The 26,300-nt window shown below is 37.1% G+C and overlaps 1 protein-coding gene across 1 annotated transcript in view; it reads right to left on the bottom strand.

Moving 5' to 3' along the window:
• Nucleotides 1–26,300, bottom strand: part of ITGB4 (integrin subunit beta 4) — a 158,267-nt gene that overhangs the window by 114,019 nt on the left and 17,948 nt on the right. Inside the window, 3 exon segments of the mRNA XM_053709074.1 lie at nucleotides 2,562–2,663; nucleotides 4,503–4,585; nucleotides 12,482–12,559. Of these exon segments, the coding sequence (XP_053565049.1) occupies nucleotides 2,562–2,663; nucleotides 4,503–4,585; nucleotides 12,482–12,551 (255 nt within the window). The 5' untranslated portion in view covers nucleotides 12,552–12,559.

Here is a 26,300-nt window from a genome sequence, read left to right as displayed (position 1 = left end):
GTAATCCAGCATAACTTGAAACTCATCGTTGCACACTTGTTAATAGTACATGTATATTATGCACCAAATACACTTTGTACTGTAACCAATAAAAAAGAATAGCACTACCGATTTTGAGAGGGTTATATATTAAAAAATGGTTATATAATAACCAAGTAATATAGTCAACTGTCCTTCAAAATAAAAATAAAGATTATGCCCAACAACGGATATATCAATACGTGTATCGTGGTTTACATTTAATTAGATGGTCACTATTGTGTGCACATCTGCCTGTACTACACACCGTGCAAACTACGGAAATAATAGATTCATAGACTTGATTTTATTAAGGGATTATAGTGAGGAGATTCCATGTAACCGCAGATCTTACAAGAATGGAATTGATTAGGGCATGGATATTCAAATAGCATACTCTACATTGTCAATATAGGAATTATTTAGCTATCCTTGCCGGATAGTCCCACAATAAGCATTAGTGTGCTGTATCATAGATTAGTGCATTCTTTTTCAATTGTTATCAAGGAGAGTATAGAAAAACCGTTACTAAGACTATAAGACAGTAATTGTCATCACTAGGGAGAATTCCGCTATTTTACAGGAAAGCACTATAGCTAATATGCTCATTCATACCCAAAGGGTACATGCTTTGAAGTCTGAAAATCCACTTTGTTTCTGCTTTCAAAAGAGCATTCTCCATATTGCCACCCCTTATTCCTAGGGATATTTTTTGGAGAATCCAGCATTTGAGGTCAGGTTTGCCATCATAATATTCTAAAAAATGCCTGGCCACTGTAGTTATTTTTCTTTCCTTCTGGCCACTTCTGGCATTCTTGATATTACATATATGTTCCCCCAAACGTTTCCTGAATTCTTGTGACGACATTCCAACATACTTTTTCTGACAGCAACATTCCAGACAATATATTATGTTTTTACTTCTACAATTAAAGAAGTCATTCATAGATATTGTCCCATCAGGAAAGATGTTAATCTGCTTAATGTTTTTCTTGTATGGACAAAATTTACAAGAGCCACAAGGATACGTTCCTTTAAAGCTGTCTTCTCTGCGGCTTACGTGTTTGACAAAGTGACTTTTTGTTACCTTGTCCCTAATTGTCGGGCCCTCCTCCAACTTATGGCTACTCTATCACCTATACATTGGGTTAGGTCTTCGTCTGTTTTGAGTATGTGTGAATGTCTATTTAAGATCTCACTAATCTCTTTATGAGCTTCATTGTAGGTGCCCACAAAACGTACCCTGTTATCTTGTATGGTTCTCATTTTAGGTTTCAAGAGATCCGATCTTGACGTATGTAAAGCTCTATGATATGCTTTCTTAAGGATACTGTTAGGGTAACCCCTTTCTTTTAGTCTCTGTTTCATATCCTTAACCTGAAAATAGCAATATCAGAGCAATTACGTCTTATCCTCAGGAATTCCCTAAACTGGATTGCCTTTTTCGTTGATGGAAGATGGGCGCTTTTAAAATTTAGTAAGGAATTGGTAGAGGTTTCCTTTCTGTAAAGATCTGATTCGATCTTACCAAACATATCTCTTGATACTCTTAGATCCAAAAAAGTCACGCTTTCATAATTGATCTCATACGTTAATCTCAGATTCAAGTTGTTAATATTCAGAATTTCAATAAATTCTTTAAACAGGGATTCTTCCCCTTTCCACAATATAAAGACATTGTCTATATACCTAAGCCATAGTAAAATATGTTCCATATCTTCAAAGAAAACATATTCCCGTTCCCACCACCCTAGATATATATTCGCATAGGTGGGGGCGCATGCTGTGGCCATGGCAGTGCCACAGATTTGAAGATAGAACTTGTCGTTGAAAACAAAGAAATTAAGCTAAGTACAAACTTTAAACTTTTAAGAATAAATATATTTTTAGATGCATTATCTGAGGATTCCATTTGTAAGAACTAATCAACTGCATGACATCCCCAATGGTGATCAATAGGAGTGTAGAGCGACTCTACCTCACACATTGCAAAGAATGTCTAGCTATTGGGGAAGCAATATGGAAACTACTGGGCAAGCAAATGGGGAGTTATAGTGCAGGCAAGATGGAATCTACTGGGCAGGCAAGATGGAATCTATTGGGCAAGCAAGAGGCAAGCTATTGAGCAATCAAGAGGCAAGCTATTATGCAAGCAAGAGGCAAGCTATTGGACAAGCAAGAGGCAAGCTATTGGGGAAGCAATAGGGAAACTACTTAGCAGACAAAAGGGGAACTATAGTGCAAGCAAGAGGGAAGTTATAGGGCAAGCAAGACGGAAGCTATAGGGCAAGCACAGGGGGAGCTATAGGGTAAGTTAGATGGAATCTATTGGGCAGGCAAAATTGTTAGGCTGGCAAGAGGAAAGCTATTGATCAGGCAAGATTATAGTTATAGGGCTGGCAAGAACATAGTTAAAGATCAAGTCATATTAAAAACAAGAGCTCTAAAAGTCCAGTTACATAGCAGACAAAAGGGGTATTATTTGGTAGGGTAAGAGGGAGTGTAGTTATGTAGGTGCATTATGGGGTTGGCAGATACATCACCTCTTGTGTGAGGATTTCACTTTTCATGTATACGATCCCACCAGAACTGCATCCATAGTCAATAAGATTCTCACGTACATCACAGCGGGAACCTCGGAAACTCTACAAAAAAGTATAATACAACAAAACCTTATATATGGCTCATACATTGCTCCTTGTATAAAAAACAAGTCCCTTGAATACAGCACAGGTCAAAAGAATGCTCTTTATAAGTGATTTGTCAACCCCCTGGTATAAAGGATTAACAGTGACACTGACTGACAGTTCTACTCATATAATATGAGGCAGACATATACAAAATAGATAGTATAGAGTATAGACAGTATCCTTAATACATGTCAGATGTTACTCCTGTACAGCACAGACAGTGTAAATCATTGTATACAACATATAGTGCTCCTCAGCAGTGAAAAAGCCATGGTTTGTAGCTGTGGTTACTCTCTATAGAATACTTTAGCCATACAAATAAAAAACTACTTCTATGCAGTAAATGTGCTGCTGTGGAGACAAATGCAGTTATAAAGAAATGAGAAATGTATACAAAGGGAATCCTGCTTGCCTGTAGTGTCTTGCTGCAAGCAGAATTCCGAAAAAATAACACTGTATGGCAGTTTAAAATGGACATTACTTTTTACAATAGACACTACAGTTTACAATGGACATTACTTTTTACAATAGACACTACAGTTTACAATGGACATTAATGTTTACAAAAGAGACTACAGTTTACAATAGACATTACTGTTTACAATAGATACTACAGTTTACAATAGACATTACTGTTTACAATAGATACTACAGTTTACAATGGACATTACTGTTTACAAAAGAGACTACAGTTTACAATAGACATTACTGTTTACAATAGATACTACAGTTTACAATGGACATTACTGTTTACAATAGAGACTACAGTTTACAATAGACATTACTGTTTACAATAGATACTACAGTTTACAATGGACATTAATGTTTACAAAAGAGACTACAGTTTACAATAGACATTACTGTTTACAATAGATACTACAGTTTACAATGGACATTACTGTTTAAAATAGAGACTACAGTTTACAATAGACATTACTGTTTACAATAGATACTACAGTTTACAATAGACATTACAGTTGAAAAAAAGACATTACAGTTTACAATAGATACTACAGTTTACAATAGACATTGCTGTTTACAAAAAAACATTACAAATTTAAAAAATGATATGCCATGAAAAAAAATTTGTGTTTAGTTTTGTCTTCATGGTAGCAGAGGAGCTGCCCAGTAGCTTAATTGGACTTACAGTTTTAAACTTTCTAATTTATTTCTCTTATCAAATTTGCTTCATTCTCTTTGCATCCTTTGCTAAAAGAGCAACACTGCACTATTTGGAGCTAGCTGAACACACTAGGTGACGACAAGAGACATATGTGTGATGTGTGTGCAGCCACCAATCAGCAGTTAGCTCCCAGTAGTGAATTGCTGTTCCTGAGCCTACCTAGGTATGTTTTTGAACAAAGGACACCAAGCGAACAAAGCAAGTTTAATAATAGAAGTAAATTGGAAAGTTGTTTAAAATTGCATGTTCTATCTGAATAATGAAAGAAAGAAAAATGCCCCTTTAAACTCAAAGTAGTAGCTAGTGCTAGTGCTACAAACCAGCAGCAGTACAAAAAAAGATTGTTTTTAAAATGTATTATTTATTTTTTTTAGATCAGGACTGTCAAGAACGAAAGTGAAGCATGCATGCAAATTTTCTGAATCATTCAGCTGAGCAGGAAATTGCTGGATAGTTATTGAATACTGTAAATTTGAAGCCTGCAGAAAAGCCTTTTCCATCTTTACAGTAATGCTTTTAAACAAATAAACTCTTGACCCTTTAAATTATAATGTAAATGCAGATGCCTTCTATACACAGGACAGTAAACGTGCCCCCCCCCCCCCCCTTACCTCATCTGTGCAGTAAGAACAGTACCGTCCTGCTTGGATACAGGCTGTGCAGTTTTGTGCCTTGGAAGCTACGCATAGATTAACTGCAAACAAACAAACATATAAGTACAACTATTTCTATTTTCATACACATTAAAGACATGAATAAATATATACACACACATATATACAGCTCTGAAAAAAGAAAATAAGAGAGAGATGGAAAAGTATCAGTTTCTCTAGTTTTACTATTTATAGGAATGTGTTTGAGTACAATTAACATTTTTGTTTCATTCTATAAACTACTGACAACAAATAAAAATATTATCATTTAGAGCAAGTATTTGCAGAAAATAAAAAGATGCAGTGCTTTCAGACCTTGAATAATGCAAAGAAAACTATTTCATATTCATTTTGATACAATACAGTAATGTTTTAACTTAAGAAAAAGTTCAGAAATCAATCAGCTAGATTACGAGTTTTTTCGGTAAGGCTTGCGGTGCTAACGCGCAGTATATGCTCACCGCTCACCTACAAACAATGCCGGTATTATAGTTTTTTTTTAAACCCGGCGTTAGCAGCAAAAAAGTGAGCAGAGAGCAAAATTTAGCTCCACATCTCACCTCAATACCAGCGCTGCTTACGGTAGCGGTGAGCTGGCAAAACGTGCTTGTGCACGATTTCCCCATAGGAATCAATGGGGCTAATTCGGCTGAAAAAAAGTCTAACACCTGCAAAAAAGCAGCGTACAGCTACTAACGCAGCCCCATTGATTCCTATGGGGAAATACTTTTTATGTCTACACCTAACACCCTAACATGAACCCTGAGTCTAAACACCCCTAATCTTACACTTATTAACCCCTAATCTGCTGACCCCAACATCGTTGCCACCTGCATTATATTATTAACCCCTAATCTGCCACTCCGGACACCGCCGCCACCTACATTATACTTATCAACCCCTAATCTGTCGCCCCCAACATCGCCGACACCTACATTATAGTTTTTAACCCCTATTCGGCCGCACCCAATGTTGTTGCAACCTACCTACAATTATTAACCCCTAATCTGCCGCCCCCATCGTCACCGCCACTATAATAAAGTTATTAACCCCTAAATCTAACCCTAACCCTAACACCCCCCTAACTTAAATATAATTTAAATAAATCTAAATAAAATGATTATTATTAAATAAATTATTCATATTTAAAACTAAATACTTACCTATAAAATAAACCCTAAGCTAGATACAATATAACTAATAGTTACATTGTAGCTAGCTTAAGGTTTATTTTTATTTTACAGGCAACTTTGTATTTATTTTAACTAGGTAGAATAGTTATTAAATAGTTATTAACTATTTAATAACTTCCTAGTTAAAATAAATAGGATTTTTTCTGCCTTAATTCCGATTGGCTGATAGAATTCTATCAGCCAATCGTAATTGAAGGGACGCCATTTTGGATGACGTCATTTAAAGGACCCGTCATTGTTCCAGTCGCCGTCGAACAAAGAGGATGCTCCGCATCAGATGTCTTGAAGATGGACCCGCTCTGCTCCGGATAGATGAAGATAGAAGATGCCACCTGGATGAAGACTTCTGGCCATCTGGAGGCTGGAGGACCTCTTCTGCCCGGATAGGATGAAGACTTCGGACCGTCTGGATGACCACTTCTGCCCAGTAGGGTGAAGATGTCTAAAGGTAGGGTGATCTTCAAGGGGGTAGTGTTAGGTTTTATTAAGGGGGGATTGGGTGGGTTTCAGAGTAGGGTTGGGTGTGTGGGTGGTGGGTTGTAATGTTGGGGGGGTATTGTATTTTTTTTAACAGGTAAAAGAGCTGATTACTTTGGGGCAATGCCCCGCAAAAAAGCCCTTTTAAAGGCTATTTGTAATTTAGTGTAGGGTAGGGATTTTTATTATTTTGGGGGGCTTTTTTATTTTATTAGGGGGATTAGATTAGGTGTAATTAGTTTAAAAAAATTGTAATTATTTTATTATTTTCTGTAATTTAGTGGGGGGGGGGGTTTCTCGTAATTTAGTTTATTTCATTTAATTGTAATTAATTGTAGTTAATTTAGTTAATTTATTTAATTATAGTGTAGTGTTAGGTGTAATTGTAACTTAGGTTAGGATTTATTTTACAGGTATATTTGTATTTATTTTAACTAGGAAGTTATTAAATAGTTATTATTCTACCTAGTTAAAATAAATACAAAGTTGCCTGTAAAATAAAAATAAACCTTAAGCTAGCTACAATGTAACTATTAGTTATATTGTATCTAGCTTAGGGTTTATTTTATAGGTAAGTATTTAGTTTTAAATAGGAATAATTTATTTAATAATAATAATTTTATTTAGATTTATTTAAATTATATTTAAGTTAGGGGGGTGTTAGGGTTAGGGTTAGACTTAGATTTAGGGGTTAATAAATTTAACCCCTTGAGTGCTAATGACGGCTCTGAGCCATCACAAATTGTCTCAGTCAGGTGCTAATGACGGCTCAGAGCCGTCACTAGCACTCTCCCACTTTGAGGGAGATCTGGGGGTCTTCCACCGGCTCCTACCCTGCATAGTGACAAGCATTGCCGGGACTTAACGATATGATGACGTTACCGCACAACTTTTTTTATACTTAACAATGTTAAGTTTAGGAGCAGGGGCATGCTGCTTAGAAGCCTGTATCTCAGGCATCTAATCAGCTACAGACCCCCAAGACCCACTGTTGTAAAGGTAATCGCCTAACCTTTCCAACAGTGTAAGTCTTGGGGGTCTGAAAAAAAAAAAAGTTAAAAAATGTTTTTCAAAAAAATAAAAAAAACTTTCAAAATCTTAGCACCGAGGTGGGAAAGTGCTTAGCACTCAAAGGGTTAATATAGTGGCGGCAACGTTGGGGACGGCAGATTAGAGGTTAATAAATGTAGGTTGGTGTCGGCGATGTTAGGGACGGCAGATTAGGGGTTAATAATATTTAACTAGTGTTTGCGAGGCAGGAGTGCGGGGGTTTAGGGATTAATACATTTATTGAAGTGGGGGCGATGTCTGGTTAGGCAGATTAGGGGTTACATTTTTTAATATAGTGTTTGCGATGTTGGGGGGGCCTCGGTTTAGGGGTTAATAGGTAGTTTATGGGTGTTAGTGTACTTTTTAGCACTTTAGTTAAGAGTTTTATGTTACAGCGTTAGCCCATAAAACTCTTAACTACTGACTTTTAAATGCGGTACGAGTCTTGACAGGAGAAAGTGTACTGCTCACTTTTTCCAAGACTCGTAATACCGGCGTTAGGAAAGTCCAATTGAAAAGATAGGATACGCAATTTACGTAAGTGGATTTGCGGTATGCTCGAGTCGCAGAAAAAAAGTGAGCGGTACACCTGTACCTGCCAGACTCGTAATACCAGCGGGCGTTAAAAAGCAGCGCTGGGACCTCTCAATGCTGCTTTTTAAGGCTAACGCAAGACTCATAATCTAGGCAATAATTTGGTGGAATAACCCTGATTTTCAATCAAAGCATTTATGCTCTCCACCAGTCTTTCACATTGCTGTTGGGTGACTTTATGCCACTCCTAGCGCAAATATTCAAGCAGCCCGGCTTTGATTGATGGCTTGTGACCATCCATCTTCCTCTAGATCACATTCCAGAGGTTTTCCAGAGGCCTGGACAATGGGCTGGCCATGACAGGGTCTTGATCTGGTGGTCCTCCATTCGCACCTTGATTGACCTGGCTGTCTGGCATGGAGAATTGTCCTGATGGAAAAAAACAATCCTCAGAGTTGGGGAACATTGTCAGAGCAGAAGGAAACAAGTTTTCTTCCAGGAAAACCTTGTTTGTGACTTGATTCATGCATCCTTCTCAAAGATAAATCTGCCCAATTGTGGCTAGACCAAAAAGAAGAAGAACAAACTGATAGTAAATATTGCACATCAAAAGTATTAGACTTGAGATGATGTGGATGAGATTATGAAAGGTTGCTACCTTAACCAGGCTCCAGAGTAAAAAAGACTAAATACAGACTCTCAAACCTAAAACAAAGAACAAACACAGATTTTTTTTCAACAATTTTAAGTCTGAAACAAGACAAATCCATCCATCCTTCTTTGCAGTAATGAAAACATTCAAATGAACTCCTCACTCTCTTTCCCATGAGGTACAGGGGACCCATCTTCCAGTACTACTGAAAAAGCATAATATTTCAAGTGACCACATAGAGAAAGAATATATCTGTCCAATAGCTGTGGTAGAGAAAACTGTTTAGCCATCAGTCAGATAAATGTGAAAGCTATGTTTATTTCAAAAGTCCCAGTTTGCCTCTAAGAATTATAAATGAGAACATAAGGTCAATTTAAAGACAGCTTTCCAACGTTTGAAAATTGTCTGCAACTCTGCAAGAAGGAACATTTGTCCTATACTAAAGAAGTAACGGATGAATAGATTCCTACTTTTGAGGATCCAGAGCTTAATGCACACATTTAAAAACAGCCCCTACATTTACACACAAGAATCTTTACATATGGAGGTATACATATGTATAGCTACTTATAAATATATATTAATACCTCCCAACACCCTTAGATCCTTCAAATGAATGTCAAAAATTATAAGCTTAATTAAAGCTATTTTTTACCTGGCCCTGAACAGAAAAGATTATTGACTGAACTCACAGTCATAATATCCATAAAAGTATTTAAAAAAAAATGGCAATCTCAGCAAAAACGGCTTTACTCAAATTTTGATTAATGATTACACTCAAGTCCATGGCAGGGGCTAGCCATTCAAGTCTATAGCAGGGGCTAGCCATTCAAGTCTATAGCAGGGGCTAGCCATTCAAGTCTATAGCAGGGGCTAGCCTTTCAAGTCTATAGCAGGGGCTAGCCATTCAAGTCTATAGCAGGGGCTAGCCATTCAAGTCTTTGGTAGGGGCTAGCCATATGTTACTCATATGAGGTGTAAAGCTTCAGACACTACTGTTTCATAAATAGACGTCAAATAGACTGAAGCCATTAAAAGCTGACACAGGCAACTTTTCCACTGGGTTCTTGCAGGAAGATCCATTTTCAAAGAAGCAATAGCTTGCTGAGTTAATTGGCACATTTCCACCTAGACCTCCTAAAGATGTCTTGGTACATTTGTGCCTACACTTCTTGAAGATTTTAGAGCAGTTCTATTACAATATAGTGATACTATTACAATATAGTGATACTATACATACACCAGCAGAGAATACATGTTTTCACTAGACTGTGAAATATGCTACTTACTCCAAGCAGTCATTAGGCATATAGCCCAGTGGTATAGGAAATTATGTAAACATTATATTGCCATGTTTGTGTAACACCATATGTTAATATAGTTGAACATTTAATTAATTGTGCCTCTATGTATAGAACTGTTTTGTTTATAGAAACAGTGGCAGTTCTAGAAAGTGATACATCAGCCCCCAATCATCAAAAGGTGTTAACATCCCTGAGTCTGTATTTCTTTAATACAGGGCAGCTAACTCCCGTATCTGCTGTTCCAGTTACCGTGGTTTCACTTAACCATAGTCCGAACATGTACAGTAAAAGTTCTTAATTTAAATTGTGTGCCATTCTGAGAAATCATTCTGAGAAGTTCCACCTGATATGTAAGTTGCAAGGGATGAATTAAACCAGAGACAGTAAAGGCCTGCTGGAAGAATATATGGAGTGAAGTCGTGAATGATTTTTAAGGCTTCCCGAGGACTGATGGAGAAGTTAGAAAAATAATTGATGCAGCAAAACAAGTTGCAGAAGGATTTGTCTATATGCTCAGTGAAGAAGTGCAAGAACATATTGAAGGCCATAGAGAAGTGTTAACAAATGAAGAATTAGAAGAATTTACAGAGGAAGAGGAAGAAGGAGAAACTGAAGAAGAACCAGCAATGTTGGACATTAGAGAAATTTGCTGAAGTGCTTAAAATTGCACAGACTTTAAAGGACAAAGTTATGGAATATGATCCTCGGATGGAACACAGCTTAAAGTCACCCGTATGCTCACTGAAACTTTACAACCTCTGCAGCAACATTGTGATGAGATAAAAAGAAAGAAACAACAACTTCTGATCACAATGTTCTTCAAAAAGATTTTGGATCCCCACCATTGACAGTGTTTGCTCATCAAATCCAACCATTAACATCTTCATCGCTTGATGAACCAGGACCAACAGAAGCAGATGATCCTTCTGACATATCATATACAGGTATAATTGTTCTATCTTATTATTAAATATGGTTGCTAATGTCTTACTCTGCCTAATTTATAAATTAAACTTTATCATTGCACGCACAGCATAAACAGTATATAGTGTTTGCAAATATCCGTGGGTTTTAGGCATCCACTGGGGGGCTTGGAACCTATCCCCCACGGATAAAGGGGTCCTACTGTAATTGCTGTTACTTATAAATTAACATTGCTCCTGAAACCATGTGATCAGAAACCCTAAACTTCAAATTAGGAGGTGGTTTGTTCATGTGTTAAAAGAAGAGGAAATGGAAGAAGATACATAGGGGTACATTTATAATGGTGCGGACAGATATGATCCGCTATAGCGAATCATGTCCGCTGCACATTGATAAATGCCGACAGCATACGCTGTCTGCATTTATCATTGCACCAGAAGTTCTTGTGAACTGCTGGTGCAATACCGCCCCCTGCAAATTTGCAGCCAATCGGCCGCTAGCATGGGGTGTCAATCAGCCCAATCATATTCTTAGGACCGCTGCTTCTTAACTTCCGCTTCATGTGGAACTGAAATGGAGTGAGTCGTAAGCAGCATCCGCTGCTTCATAAATTGACCCCATAGAGCTAAGTAAGAGAGAAATAAAAGTGGTATTTAATTAAGAATAACTCCCACCAGTAGCCACTTTCCACTACTCATATTTAGATTTTCTTTTATATTTATTGCCACCCCTATTTAATAACACTGTTTACGTGAATAATGAAACTGGATTGATTTGAACAACTAAAATATACTGTTTATATGTAATATGTCACATCTCAATCTAAAGGTGGGTTAAACCAAATGTAGGAAAGACAGTAAGGAACCATATTCCGCATATTCAGCTTTCTTAAAGATGCACTAAAATCAAAATGTAACTGGTGATTCAGAGAGACCAAATCATTTAACAAAAAAAAACTAATTCAAATTGTCTTCTATTATCAAATTTTCTTTGATCTCTTGGAGTCCTTTGTTAAAGAGTAAACCAAGGTAGGCTTGTTTAAGCTCAGGAGTGTGCATGTGTCTTCAGTATAGTAGGGCAGCAAAGTCTGCAAGAATGTATAACATTGGTAAAAGCATTGTTGCAAACAAAGTTGCCATAAAGTGCTAAAGATAAAGGAGGGCTACTAAAATGGTACATGGTCTAAATATAAAACATAAATATGTATAGTTTAGAGGAGAGAAGGGAAAGAGGTGACATGATAGAAACCTTCAAATATATGAAGGGACTCAATAAAATCGAAGCTGAAAGCATATTCCACAGAAAATAAATACCAAAATAAGGGGTCACAATCTTAAATTAGAGGGTAGCAGATTCAGGAAAAATGTGAGTAAGCATTTTTTTTACAGAAAGGGTGGTAGATTCATGGAATAAACTTCCAAAAGATGTGGTAAACACAGGGACTGTAAAGGAATTTTAAAAATTCTTGGGACAAGTCTATCCTAAAAGAACAGTAACATGTAATATAGGTAGACTTAATGGGCCTTTTGGTTCTTAACTACCATGAAATTCTATGTTTCTATGTTAAATATACTTGCAAGCTCCTCCTCTAATCCTAACTAGGTTTACTCTTTCACAAATGATACCAATAGAACAAAGAACATTTTATTACAAAAGTATATTGGAAGTTTAATTTTGACTTAAGTTCCCTATAACCTTTCACACTTTGCTGTCTAGCTGCCATCATATATACATACTTTAAATACTTCATGTACAGAAATATAGAAGCTACACAAGTACATACACATAACAGGGAATACTTACATTTGTTGGTCTGTGCATGAGTGACATTCAGAAGCAGCAGCAGAATCCCCAGAATCTGAGGAAGACTCATCTCCGTACCTGACAGAAGAAAAGACAATGTCAAGCTCTGTATTCTGTCTACATGTTAATAGTTTAGAAATGTTCAATGTTATTGTGTCAAATATACATCATTTATTAATAAGGCTGATTTTTTGGAAGTATTATTTGAAAGCTTAGAGGCAAATTTGTGTGGCACAGGCACTCGCTATTAACTATAATGTGCAGAAGTAGCGTGGACATGTTGTTCAGTTCGCAACACTTCCCAGACTCATCAAAGGGACAGTCTATTCCAGAATTTGTATTGTTTAAAACGAAAGATAATCCCTTTATAACTCATTCTTCAGTTTTGCATAACCAACATGGTTATATTACTATACTTTTTACCTCTGTGATTACTTTGTATCTAAGTCTCTGCAGACTGCCCCCTTATATCAGTTCTTTTGACATACTTTAAATTTAGCCAATCAGAGTTGACTCCTAGGTAAATCCACATGAGTGAGCATAATGTTAACTATATGGCACACAAACTAGCGCTGTCTAGCTGTAAAAAACTGTCCAAATGCATAAGAGATAAGAGGTGGCCTTCAAGGGCTTAGAAATTAGCCTATGAGCCTACCTAGGTTTAGCTTTAAACAAAGAATACCAAGAGAACAAAGCAAATTTGATGATAAAAGTAAATGAAAAGTTGTTTAAAATCACATTCCCCTATCTGAATCATGAAAGTTTAATTTTTACTAGCCTGTTCCTTTAAATGTTACAGGAAACAATAAGAGTTTGCAATTTTCACACTTCTTTATTGTACAAATTTGTGCCCAATCACACTACAAAAGTCTCCATCTCCTTGCTAGTGACCTCCATAAGCAATGCTGCAAACAGCACTCAATGTATCTACAGGTGTTTTATGACTTTCATTTGACTGCTCCGTCCAGCAACAACATAATGTAGTATAAAAAAGAACAATCATTAAAAAAAAGAACAATTCGAAATTGTTTCATTTACATCAAACATTGGTAAAATATTTTATTAAATTACAAACTGGAAACTTTATTGATGTTACACAAAGGTTTTCACATGAAATTGATACTATAAAATGGTTTTCTTTCAAAGCAACAAACTTGCACAATAAAAACTTTTTTTTACATAGGTAGATACTTTTATGGGCTCCATTTATCATTGTAATTCTCCCACAATTACGCCTATAAATACGCTGTCAGAATTGTTCTATTTATCAAAGCAAAATACGGCTAAAAATAAGCAAATACGACTGCAAAATTCTCCCACTCTATTCTCTCCCGCCTAGACGCACATGTGCGCCAAAGAAAGCACAAAAACGCCCTTTTTTGGTCTTATTTTTAAAAATACGCCTTACTAATCGGCAAAATTCAGATTTATCATTATTTTGCGCCTTAGGAGAACCTAAAATTCTCCTACAAATATGACAATGAAAGTTCTCCAAAACCACTGTGGAGAACAATAAATGAACTCCACTTTTTTCATGAGAGAAGATGGAATATTTCTTAAGATAACATTTTTTTTATGTTTTATAATAAATATATTATTTGAAAATAAAAATTTGGTGTCCTATTAATGTCTTTTTGTAAAGGAAGACAAGTTTATCAGTCTGAAGCTAACAATAAATTATATCAAGTAGAGATGTGATACATGTCTATAGTTATTAACAGGATCACCACTGACATGTTTGCATATCTATAGGAGTCATAAGTACTGCAGAGGGTGTGGAAGAAAATAACGGTGTTATTGTTTAAAACATCAGTTTTTATTATTATAATTAATTAATAAAAATATAAAGCTTTCTTACACATGACTAAAACCAAAAAATGCATTTATTGATTAACTTACATGTAGTCAGTTAGTCATAGACACATTTTTATATTAATAATTCATACATATTTCAGCTATACAAGATTTTACATTAGCCCGGTGTGTTCAGCAGCTTCTTTAGCGGCTGAATGAGAAAGAAAGCGGCCAATAGTGGCCTTCAGCTATTTACGTAGCCACATTCCTTGTGAAAGCGCCACACACTAAGATCCGTGCAAATCCATATCTTTGTGTATTGCACTTTCACAAGAAGGTATCCAACTCTGAATAGAGCTGAAGGCTGCGAGACGCCATCTTCTCCTTACGCGTTTAGCAGCTAATGAAGCTGCCGAACGAACAGGACTATTTTACTTTTTTTTTGCGTGTAAAGATGACTTTTTTTATTTACAATACATGTCCAAATTGCGTTGATTTTTTGATTTCTTTTTGAATAAACAATGAAATACTTGTATGGCCTGACCAATATGGACATTTAATGTAGTGAAATATGATTATGAAATATTAATCTTGTTGTTGAACTGTAGGTATAGCTGAAAGATCCTGCTAAGTTTCAGTAAACCATTCAGTCAGTAGCGGACCTACTCAACAAAGGGCCCTTGTACAAAAAAAATGTTGGGCCCCCAAAAGAAACTACGCAATAGTAATAATATAAGTGATGCTCTGTATAATTTATTGATAGATAAGATGGACCTGCAAGGCTCCCCTGCATTAGGATTATACACATGCCGCACACACCTGTGTATAGACTGGCTGCTATGGGCCTCCGGGCCACAGCACTTGGGCCCTAGTGCCACTATACCTGCTGCACAGATGGTATTTCCATCCCTGAATTCAGTAGTGTTTGAGCTTAAAATGGGTAAAAACAAACAAAACAACACATTTCCCTTTATACTCCTATCTCAAACCTTTGTCAAGTCTATGTCAAAAAGGAACATGATACTGAAAAAAAATCTCCTGTTTTATGTAAAAGAGAACTTTTTAAAAAATATATTACAGAGCTTTTGTCTTTCTTTTCTTTTTTTTTATGGATTTCCTGTACTGAATAAACCAACTTTTTTTTCCTGTGTTAGTTGTCAGTTATACATAATTATGCAGTTCCTGCTAGATTCACCTTAAATTTTACCAGCTTTTGATTAACCTTTTTATAGGCAAATAATATAATTTTAACATGTCTGCTGCCCTTTCATATAAATGATAGGAAACAAATGAGCAATGTGTCCCTTTAACAAGTTTGAAACTTGATAGTAAGATAGAGCCTTTAGGCATCAGTTTCCTTTATTGCGATATAGGCAGCAGGTTGTACGCATGTTAAAAGTGATACCTCTAGGACAGTTGCCATCGCCAAAAAATAAAAAATATTTCCAGGCAAGCTGTGCAGCTCAGCAATCATGTAAGCAGGTTATGTGAATACTGAACACACCCACTGTTGATTTATATATTTCTGTCAAGTCTGCCCCACCCAAAACTGCCAATATAAATTGCCACAATATGCACAAAATGAGGTATTTTATTATTCTACACACACACAATATATATTTATATATATATATATACACATACACACAAACACACATACATATACGTGCATATAACAAGTCTTTTTGAAGTGCACCCCAGCAGATGTTTTGTAACAGTGAGTCTTGAGTCTTTTATACACACACACACATATATATATATATATATATATATATATATATATATATACTGTATATATAAACACACACATATACACACATACACATACATACATATATATATATATATATATATACACATACACAGACACACACATACATAAGATGGATTCAAAAGCCAAAGGCATCCATGCCTAGGACACAACTCTGGGATTTTTTTTTACCACAGGACAAGAGGCCAAAAACTGGGACTGTCCTGGGAAAAATCGGAACAGTTGTCAAGTATAAGTTTTATTAAAGAAGCATTGTGCTATATTAAGTGCTAATTGTAGTTGAAATGCTATGCAGTGCTATAAAAATAATAAATGGGCCTTAAAGTAATGTTTTTTTATTGCCACAAAAGGTTAATCCCTCCCCACAGAAACAAGTATTGCTGTACAATAAGGTTGGGATAGTTTTGCTTATCGGCCAGTGAGCGTCTAATTCACAAACCAGTGGAGAACAAACTTGCTTTCTGTTAGTTTAAAAAAATTAAAAAATAAAGCTATAACGTTAGCTATTTAATGTAAACCATATTTCTTACAGATTTAAATAATGCTCTTTCGTATGCATGATGTGATTTTTATAATTGAATCTCCCTACAAGTAATATACAGCTACTATAAAAGCCCATTTGCCACTTGAGTTTGGGCTTGAAGACAGATGCTATTACATTTTTATTCTGATTAAATTTAAACCCTTTTCACAGGCCTCTCTTTGTTGTTAAATTGAAGACATGACACTCAGTGCATGACTGGAAACAGCTTCTGTTTGAATGACCCATTTGTGGTAATGTACACTTGCAGTCATAAAGGGACATAAAATACATACACACGTGCAGCAACTCTCCTTCAGATACCTGCAGGGAAACCTAGGTTCCAAAATGGCAGCACCCATGATTGGAGGGAAGTGCCTGAAATGAATTTAGTGTCCCTTTAATGGGGTATGAAAGTCAAAATTAAACTTTCATGAATCAGGTAGAGCATGCAATTAAAAAACAACAATAATTTGCCAATTATTTCCATTATCAAATGTACTTTGTTATCTTGATATACTTTATTAAAGACGAGCATACCTATGTAGGCTCAGTAGTGTGGGTGTATTGAGCACTATATGCATAACATTGTTACAAACACAGCTGTCATGAAGTGCACACTCCTTAGCATGTTTAATATGGCTACTGTAACAGCCTTATCAAGGAATATAAATACATGAAGTTGAAACAGAGAGATTTTTTTTTCCTGTTTCCAATCTGTTTCCAAACAAGTGAATTAAACTTTTTTATAGAAATCCCAGCTCAGACATTTTTCTAACTGGGTACCAAAAGGATTCAGATAGGTTCATCTTTCAACAAACTTTATTAACTGTGCATAACAATTACCTCAGCTCCATATAATAAGCAAGTACTAGTGGTAAGCAGTTATATGTAATACATTGCAGCAAGTGATGATTTATATAGTAACAAAGCAGAAATGATTCAAGCAGCTTATCCTGAACTGAACAGTTTACATAAGGATTGGCATGAAATGGTTTGCACTACAGAATTACTAAATAAACTAGTTCAAAATAATTTAGTGTTTGTAGTAAAGAGTTGTGATATTAATTAAAGGGATATGAAATCCAAAAATGTATCTTTCATCATTCAGATAGGTCATGCGATTATAAACAACTTTCTAATTTACTTCTAATATCAATTTTTCTTCATTCTCTTGGTATATTTTGTTGAAAAGCAGGGATGTATGCTTAGGAGCCGGCCCATTTCTGGAGCACTATATGGCAGAAGTTATGCATGAATGTTGTCCATTAGCAAGAGCACTATATGGCAGCCCTATTTCCTGGCACGTAGTGCTACAGATACCTACCTAGGTATCCCTTCAACACAGAATATCATGGGAACGAAGCACATTTGATAAAAGAAGTAAATTGGAAACTTTTTTTAAATTGTCTGCGCTGTCTCACATCCCTTTAATGTGGGGAGCGACTGCCATTGCCATAATCACTGTATTATTTTATAGCTGCACTCTCAAGCAGTAAAGGTTTCCTGTAAGTACTTTGCAGAAATACTTATGTAGTTATAGTTCATGATCTCAGATTGAACGTATGGGGAAGTACGGTGATTATTATTATTATTATCAGGTATTTGTAGAGCGCCAACAGATTCCGCAGCGCTATAAACATAGGCGGTATACAGGATAACATTTATAGGGATAAAATGGGTAGAGGGCCCTGCCGAGAGTTGCACTGTTGTAGTCGGCTCTTATGAAGGTGATCTGCAAACAGCTGGGCTCATAGCCTTACATTCTAAGGGGTTGAAGAAGAAAGCAATGGAGTTAGGAAAGGTTAGTGTAGGTTGTGTGCATAGTAGAGTCTTTAGGGAGCGCTTGAAGCTGTTAAAACTAGGGGAGAGGGATAACAATAAATATGTGTGTGTCTTTAGGCTGTATCTTTACTTGTCACTTCACCACAAAGTCAGGTTTTACTAGATGTGATTATTTTATACTAAATCTTATAAGGGTCCCACATTCTACTACCGCTAGGTGTTTGTTCCCTATGGGTGGAGGAGCTGCAATATACAGAGAGAGATCGCTGCTCCTAATCTGCAGAGCGTTAGGTCTCACAAATCAGCAACACACTTACACCTGTCCTACAGCGCACTTATGAAGGGGTGTTACATGTCTATGTGGTTCTATACATGAATGTGTAGCACGTGTTACATGTCTATGTGGTTCCATACATGAATTTGTAGCACGTGTTACATGTCTATGTGATTCTATGCATGAATGTGTAGCACGTGTTACATGTCTATGTGGGTCTATACATGAATTTGTAGCACATGTTACATGTCTATGTGGTTCTATGCATGAATGTGTAGCACGTGTTACATGTCTATGTGATTCTATACATGAATGTGTAGCATGTGTTGCATGTCTATGTGGTTCTATACATGAATGTGTAGCATGTGTTACATGTCTATGTGGTTCCATACATGAATTTGTAGCACGTGTTACATGTCTATGTGATTCTATACATGAATGTGTAGCATGTGTTACATGTCTATGTGGTTCTATACATGAATGTGTAGCACGCGTTACATGTCTATGTGATTCTATACATAAATGTGTAGCACGTGTTACATGTCTATGTGATTCTATACATGAATTTGTAGCATGTGTTACATGTCTATGTGATTCTATACATAAATGTGTAGCACGTGTTACATGTCTATGTGGTTCTATACATAAATGTGTAGCACGTGTTACATGTCTATGTGATTCTATACATGAATTTGTAGCACGTGTTACATGTCTATGTGATTCTATACATGAATGTGTAGCACGTGTTACATGTCTATGTGGTTCTATACATGAATGTGTAGCACGTGTTACATGTCTATGTGGTTCTATACATGAATTTGTAGCATGTGTTACATGTCTATGTCATTCTATACATGAATGTGTAGCACGTGTTACATGTCTATGTGGTTCTATACATGAATTTGTAGCACGTGTTACATGTCTATGTGATTCTATACATGAATGTGTAGCACGCGTTACATGTCTATGTGGTTCTATACATGAATGTGTAGCACGCGTTACATGTCTATGTCATTCTATACATGAATGTGTAGCACGTGTTACATGTCTATGTGATTCTATACATGAATTTGTAGCACGTGTTACATGTCTATGTGATTCTATACATGAATTTGTAGCACGTGTTACATGTCTATGTGATTCTATACATGAATGTGTAGCACGTGTTACATGTCTATGTGGTTCTATACATGAATGTGTAGCACGTGTTACATGTCTATGTGGTTCTATACATGAATGTGTAGCACGTGTTACATGTCTATGTGGGTCTATACATGAATTTGTAGCACGTGTTACATGTCTATGTGGGTCTATACATGAATTTGTAGCACGTGTTACATGTCTATGTGGTTCTATACATTAATTTGTAGCACACGTTACATGTCTATGTGGTTCTATACATGAATGTGTAGCACGCGTTACATGTCTATGTCATTCTATACATGAATGTGTAGCACGTGTTACATGTCTATGTGATTCTATACATGAATTTGTAGCACGTGTTACATGTCTATGTGATTCTATACATGAATGTGTAGCACGCGTTACATGTCTATGTGGTTCTATACATGAATGTGTAGCACGTGTTACATGTCTATGTGGTTCTATACATGAATGTGTAGCACGTGTTACATGTCTATGTGGGTCTATACATGAATTTGTAGCACGTGTTACATGTCTATGTGGTTCTATACATTAATTTGTAGCACACGTTACATGTCTATGTGGTTCTATACATGAATGTGTAGCACGTGTTACATGTCTATGTGGTTCTATACATGAATTTGTAGCACATGTTACATGTCTATGTGGTTCTATACATGAATGTGTAGCACGTGTTACATGTCTATATGATTCTATACATGAATGTGTAGCACGTGTTACATGTCTATGTGGTTCTATACATGAATGTGTAGCACGTGTTACATGTCTATGTGATTCTATACATGAATTTGTAGCACGTGTTACATGTTTATGTGATTCTATACATGAATGTGTAGCACATGTTACATGTCTATGTGGTTCTATACATGAATGTGTAGCACGTGTTACATGTCTATGTGATTCTATACATGAATTTGTAGCGCGTGTTACATGTCTATGTGATTCTATACATGAATTTGTAGCACATGTTACATGTCTATGTGATTCTATACATTAATGTGTAGCACGTGTTACATGTCTATGTGATTCTATACATGAATTTGTAGCACATGTTACATGTCTATGTGATTCTATACATGAATTTGTAGCACGTGTTACATGTCTATGTGATTCTATACATGAATGTGTAGCACGTGTTACATGTCTATGTGATTCCATACATGAATGTGTAGCACGTGTTACATGTCTATATGGTTCTATACATGAATGTGTAGCACGTGTTACATGTCTATGTGATTCTATACATGAATGTGTAGCACGTGTTACATGTCTATGTGGGTCTATACATGAATTTGTAGCACATGTTACATGTCTATGTGGTTCTATGCATGAATGTGTAGCACGTGTTACATGTCTATGTGATTCTATACATGAATTTGTAGCACATGTTACATGTCTATGTGATTCTATACATGAATTTGTAGCACGTGTTACATGTCTATGTGATTCTATACATGAATGTGTAGCACGTGTTACATGTCTATGTGGTTCTATACATGAATTTGTAGCACGTGCTATATGTCTATGTGATTCTATACATGAATGTGTAGCACGTGTTACATGTCTATGTGATTCTATACATGAATGTGTAGCACGTGTTACATGTCTATGTGGTTCTATACATGAATTTGTAGCACGTGCTATATGTCTATGTGATTCTATACATGAATGTGTAGCATGTGTTACATGTCTATGTGATTCTATACATGAATGTGTAGCACGTGTTACATGTCTATGTGGTTCTATACATGAATGTGTAGCACGTGTTACACGTCTATGTGGTTCTATACATGAATGTGTAGCACGTTTTACATGTCTATGTGGTTCTATACATGAATGTGTAGCACGCGTTACATGTCTATGTGGTTCTATACATAAATGTGTAGCACGCGTTACATGTCTATGTGGTTCTATACATGAATGTGTAGCACGCGTTACATGTCTATGTGGTTCTATACATGAATGTGTAGCACGCGTTACATGTCTATGTGGTTCTATACATTAATGTGTAGCACGTGTTACATGTCTATGTGGTTCTATACATGAATGTGTAGCATGCGTTACATGTCTATGTGGTTCTATACATAAATGTGTACCACGCGTTACATGTCTATGTGGTTCTAAACATGAATTTGTAGCACGCGTTACATGTCTATGTGATTCTATACATGAATGTGTAGCACGTGTTACATGTCTATGTGGTTCTATACATAAATGTGTAGCACGTGTTACATGTCTATGTGGTTCTATACATGAATGTGTAGCACGTGTTACATGTCTATGTGGTTCTATACATGAATGTGTAGCACGCGTTACATGTCTATGTGGTTCTATACATGAATGTGTAGCACGCGTTACATGTCTATGTGGTTCTATACATTAATGTGTAGCACGTGTTACATGTCTATGTGGTTCTATACATGAATGTGTAGCATGCGTTACATGTCTATGTGGTTCTATACATAAATGTGTAGCACGCGTTACATGTCTATGTGGTTCTAAACATGAATTTGTAGCACGCGTTACATGTCTATGTGGTTCTATACATGAATGTGTAGCACGTGTTACATGTCTATGTGGTTCTATACTTGAATGTGTAGCACGTGTTACATGTCTATGTGGTTCCATACATGAATGTGTAACACGTGTTACATTTCTATGTGGTTCCATACATGAATGTGTAGCACATGTTACATGTCTATGTGGTTCTATACTTGAATGTGTAGCACGTGTTACATGTCTATGTGGTTCTATACATGAATTTGTAGCACGTGTTACATGTCTATGTGGTTCTATACATGAATTTGTAGCACATGTTACATGTCTATGTGGTTCTATACTTGAATGTGTAGCACGTGTTACATGTCTATGTGGTACTATACTTGAATGTGTAGCACGTGTTACAAGTCTACAGTGGGGCAAAAAAGTATTTAGTCAGCCACCAATTGTGCAAGTTCTCCTACTTAAGAAAATGAGAGAGGCCTGTAATTTTCATCATAGGTATACCTCAACTATGAGAGACAAAATGTTTAAACAAATCCAGACAATCACATTGGAAATAATTTATTTGCATATTATGGTGGAAAATAAGTATTTGGTCAATATCAAAAGTTCATCTCAATCCTTTGTTATATATCCTTTGTTGGCAATGACAGAGGTCAAACGTTTTCTGTAAGTCTTCACAAGGTTGTCACACACTGTTGCTGGTATGTTGGCCCATTCCTGCATGCAGATCTCCTCTAGAGCAGTGATGTTTTGGGGCTGTTGCTGGGCAACACGGACTTTCAACTCCCTCCAAAGGTTTTCTATGGGGTTGAGATCTGGAGACTGGCTAGGCCACTCCAGGACCTTGAAATGTTTCTTACGAAGCCACTCCTTTGTTGCCCGGGCGGTGTGTTTGGGATCATTGTCATGCTGAAAGACCAAGCCACGTTTCATCATCAATGCCCTTGCTGATGGAAGGAGGTTTGCACTCAAAATCTCACGATACATGGCCCCATTCATTCTTTCATGTACACAGATCAGTCATCCTGTTCCCTTTGCAGAGAAACAGCCCCAAAGCATGATGTTACCACCCCCATGCTTCATAGTAGGTATGGTGTTCTTTGGTTGCAACTCAGCATTCTCTCTCCTCCAAACATGACGAGTTGTGTTTCTACCAAACAGTTCTACTTTGGTTTCATCTGACCATATGACATTCTCCCAATCCGCTTCTGGATCATCCAAATGCTCTCTAGCATGCTTCAGATGGGCCCGGACATGTACTGGCTTAAGCAGGGGGACACGTCTGGCACTGCAGGATCTGAGTCCCTGGCGGCGTAGTGTGTTACTGATGGTAGTCTTTGTTACGTTGGTCCCAGCTCTCTGCAGGTCATTCACTAGGTCCCCCCGTGTGGTTCTGGGATGTTTGCTCACCGTTCTTGTGATCATTTTGACCCCACGGGGTGAGATCTTGTGTGGAGCGCCAGATCGAGGGAGATTATCAGTGGTCTTGTATGTCTTCCATTTTCTAATTATTGCTCCCACAGTTGATTTCTTCACACCAAGCTGCTTGCCTATTGCAGATTCAGTCTTCCCAGCCTGGTGCAGGTCTACAATTTTGTTTCTGGTGTCCTTCGACAGCTCTTTGGTCTTCACCATAGTGGAGTTTGGAGTGTGACTGTTTGAGGTTGTGGACAGGTGTCTTTTATACTGATAACAAGTTCAAACAGGTGCCATTAATACAGGTAATGAGTGGAGGACAGAGGAGCCTCTTAAAGAAGAGGATACAGGTCTGTGAGAGCCAGAAATCTTGCTTGTTTGTAAGTGACCAAATACTTATTTTCCACCATAATATGCAAATAAATTATTTCCAAATCAGACAATGTGATTGTCTGGATTTGTTTCCACATTTTGTCTCTCATAGTTGAGGTATACCTATGATGAAATTACAGGCCTCTCTCATCTTCTTAAGTGGGAGAACTTGCACAATTGGTGGCTGACTAAATACTTTTTTGCCCCACTGTATGTGGTGCTGAACCAAAAATAGCTTAGATGCCTTCTTTTTCAAATAAATGGGGAAAAAATTATAATAGGAGTAAATAAGAAAGTTGCTTAAAATTGCATGCTCTATCTGAATCACAAAAGAAAAAAAATGGGTTCAGCGTCCCTTTAAAGGGACAGTCAACACCAGAATTTTTGTTGTTTAAAAAGATAGATAATCCCTTTATCACCCATTCCCCAGTTTTGCATAACCAACACAGTTATAATCATACGGTTTACCTCTGTGATTGCCTTGTATCTAAGCCTCAGCAGACTGCCCCCTTATTTCAGTTATTTTGACAGACTTGTATTTTAGCCAATCAGTGCTCACTCCTAGGTAACCTCACGTGTGTGAGCTCAATGTTATCTATATGAAACCCTTCAACTAATGCCCCCTAGTGGTGAAAAACTGTCCGATTAGAGGCTGCCTTCAAGATCTAAGAAATTAGCATATGAGCCTACCTAGGTTTAGCTTTCAACTAAGAATACCAAGAGAACAAAGCAAACTTGGTGCTAAAAGTAAATTGGAAAGTTGTTTAAAATTACATGCCCTATCTGAATCATGAAAGTTTATTTTGGAATTGACTATCCCTTTAAAATCAGTAACGCTAATAATAATAACTGACATTTACCATTAATGTAATACTATCCCATGCAATTCATTGTAATAAATGACTGGTTCCCCCTGTAGAGCATTGCATATAACTGACATTTCCCTCTACCCCAGTAGCACAGCACTCACCTATGCAGAGCATTGCATATAACTGACATTTCCCTCTACCCCAGCAGCACAGCACTCACCTATACAGAGCATTGCATATAACTGACATTTCCCTCTACCCCAGCAGCACAGCACTCACCTATACAGAGCATTGCATATAACTGATGTTTCCCTCTACCCCTGTAGTACAGCACTCACCTATACAGAGCATTGCATATAACTGAGATTTCCCTCTACCCCTGTAGTACAGCACTCACCTATACAGAGCATTGCATATAACTGACATCTCCCTCTACCCCTGTAGTACAGCACTCACCTATACAGAGCATTGCATATAACTGACATTTCCCTCTACCCCTGTAGTACAGCACTCACCTATACAGAGCACTGCATATAGCTGGTGTTTCCCTCTACCCCTGTAGTACAGCACTCACCTATACAGAGCATTGCATATAACTGACATTTCCCTCTACCCCTGTAGTACAGCACTCACCTATACAGAGCATTGCATATAACTGACATTTCCCTCTACCCCTGTAGTACAACACTCACCTATGCAGAGCATTGCATATAACTGACATTTCCCTCTTCCCCTGTAGTACAACACTCACCTATGCAGAGCATTGCATATAACTGACATTTCCCTCTACCCCTGTAGTACAGCACTCACCTATACAGAACATTGCATATAACTGGTGTTTCCCTCTGCCCCTGTAGTACAGCACTCACCTATACAGAGCATTGCATATAACTGGTGTTTCCCTCTACCCCTGTAGTACAGCACTCATCTATACAGAGCATTGCATATAACTGGTGTTTCCCTCTACCCCTGTAGTACAGCACTCACCTATACGGAGTATTGCATATAACTGGAGTTTTCCTCTACCCCTGTAGTACAGCACTAACCTATACAAAGTATTGCATATAACTGGTTTTCCCTCTACCCCTGTAGTACAGCACTCACCTATATAGAGCATCGCATATAACTGGTTTTCCCTCTACCCCTGTAGTACAGCACTCACCTATACAGAGTATTGCATATAACTGGTGTTTCCCTCTACCCCTGTAGTACAACACTCACCTATACAGAGTATTGCATATAACTGACATTTCCCTCTGCCCCTGTAGTACAACACTCACCTATACAGAGCATTGCATATAACTGGTGTTTCCCTCTACCCCTGTAGTACAACACTCACCTATACAGAGCATTGCATATAACTGACATTTCCCTCTGCCCCTGTAGTACAGCACTCACTTATACAGAGC

The sequence above is a fragment of the Bombina bombina genome, chromosome 1 (assembly GCF_027579735.1).
Source record: "Bombina bombina isolate aBomBom1 chromosome 1, aBomBom1.pri, whole genome shotgun sequence".
Classification (NCBI taxonomy): Eukaryota; Metazoa; Chordata; class Amphibia; order Anura; family Bombinatoridae; genus Bombina; species Bombina bombina.
Note: the sequence above shows the minus strand (reverse complement) of the source record. Positions and strands in the feature narration are given on the sequence as shown.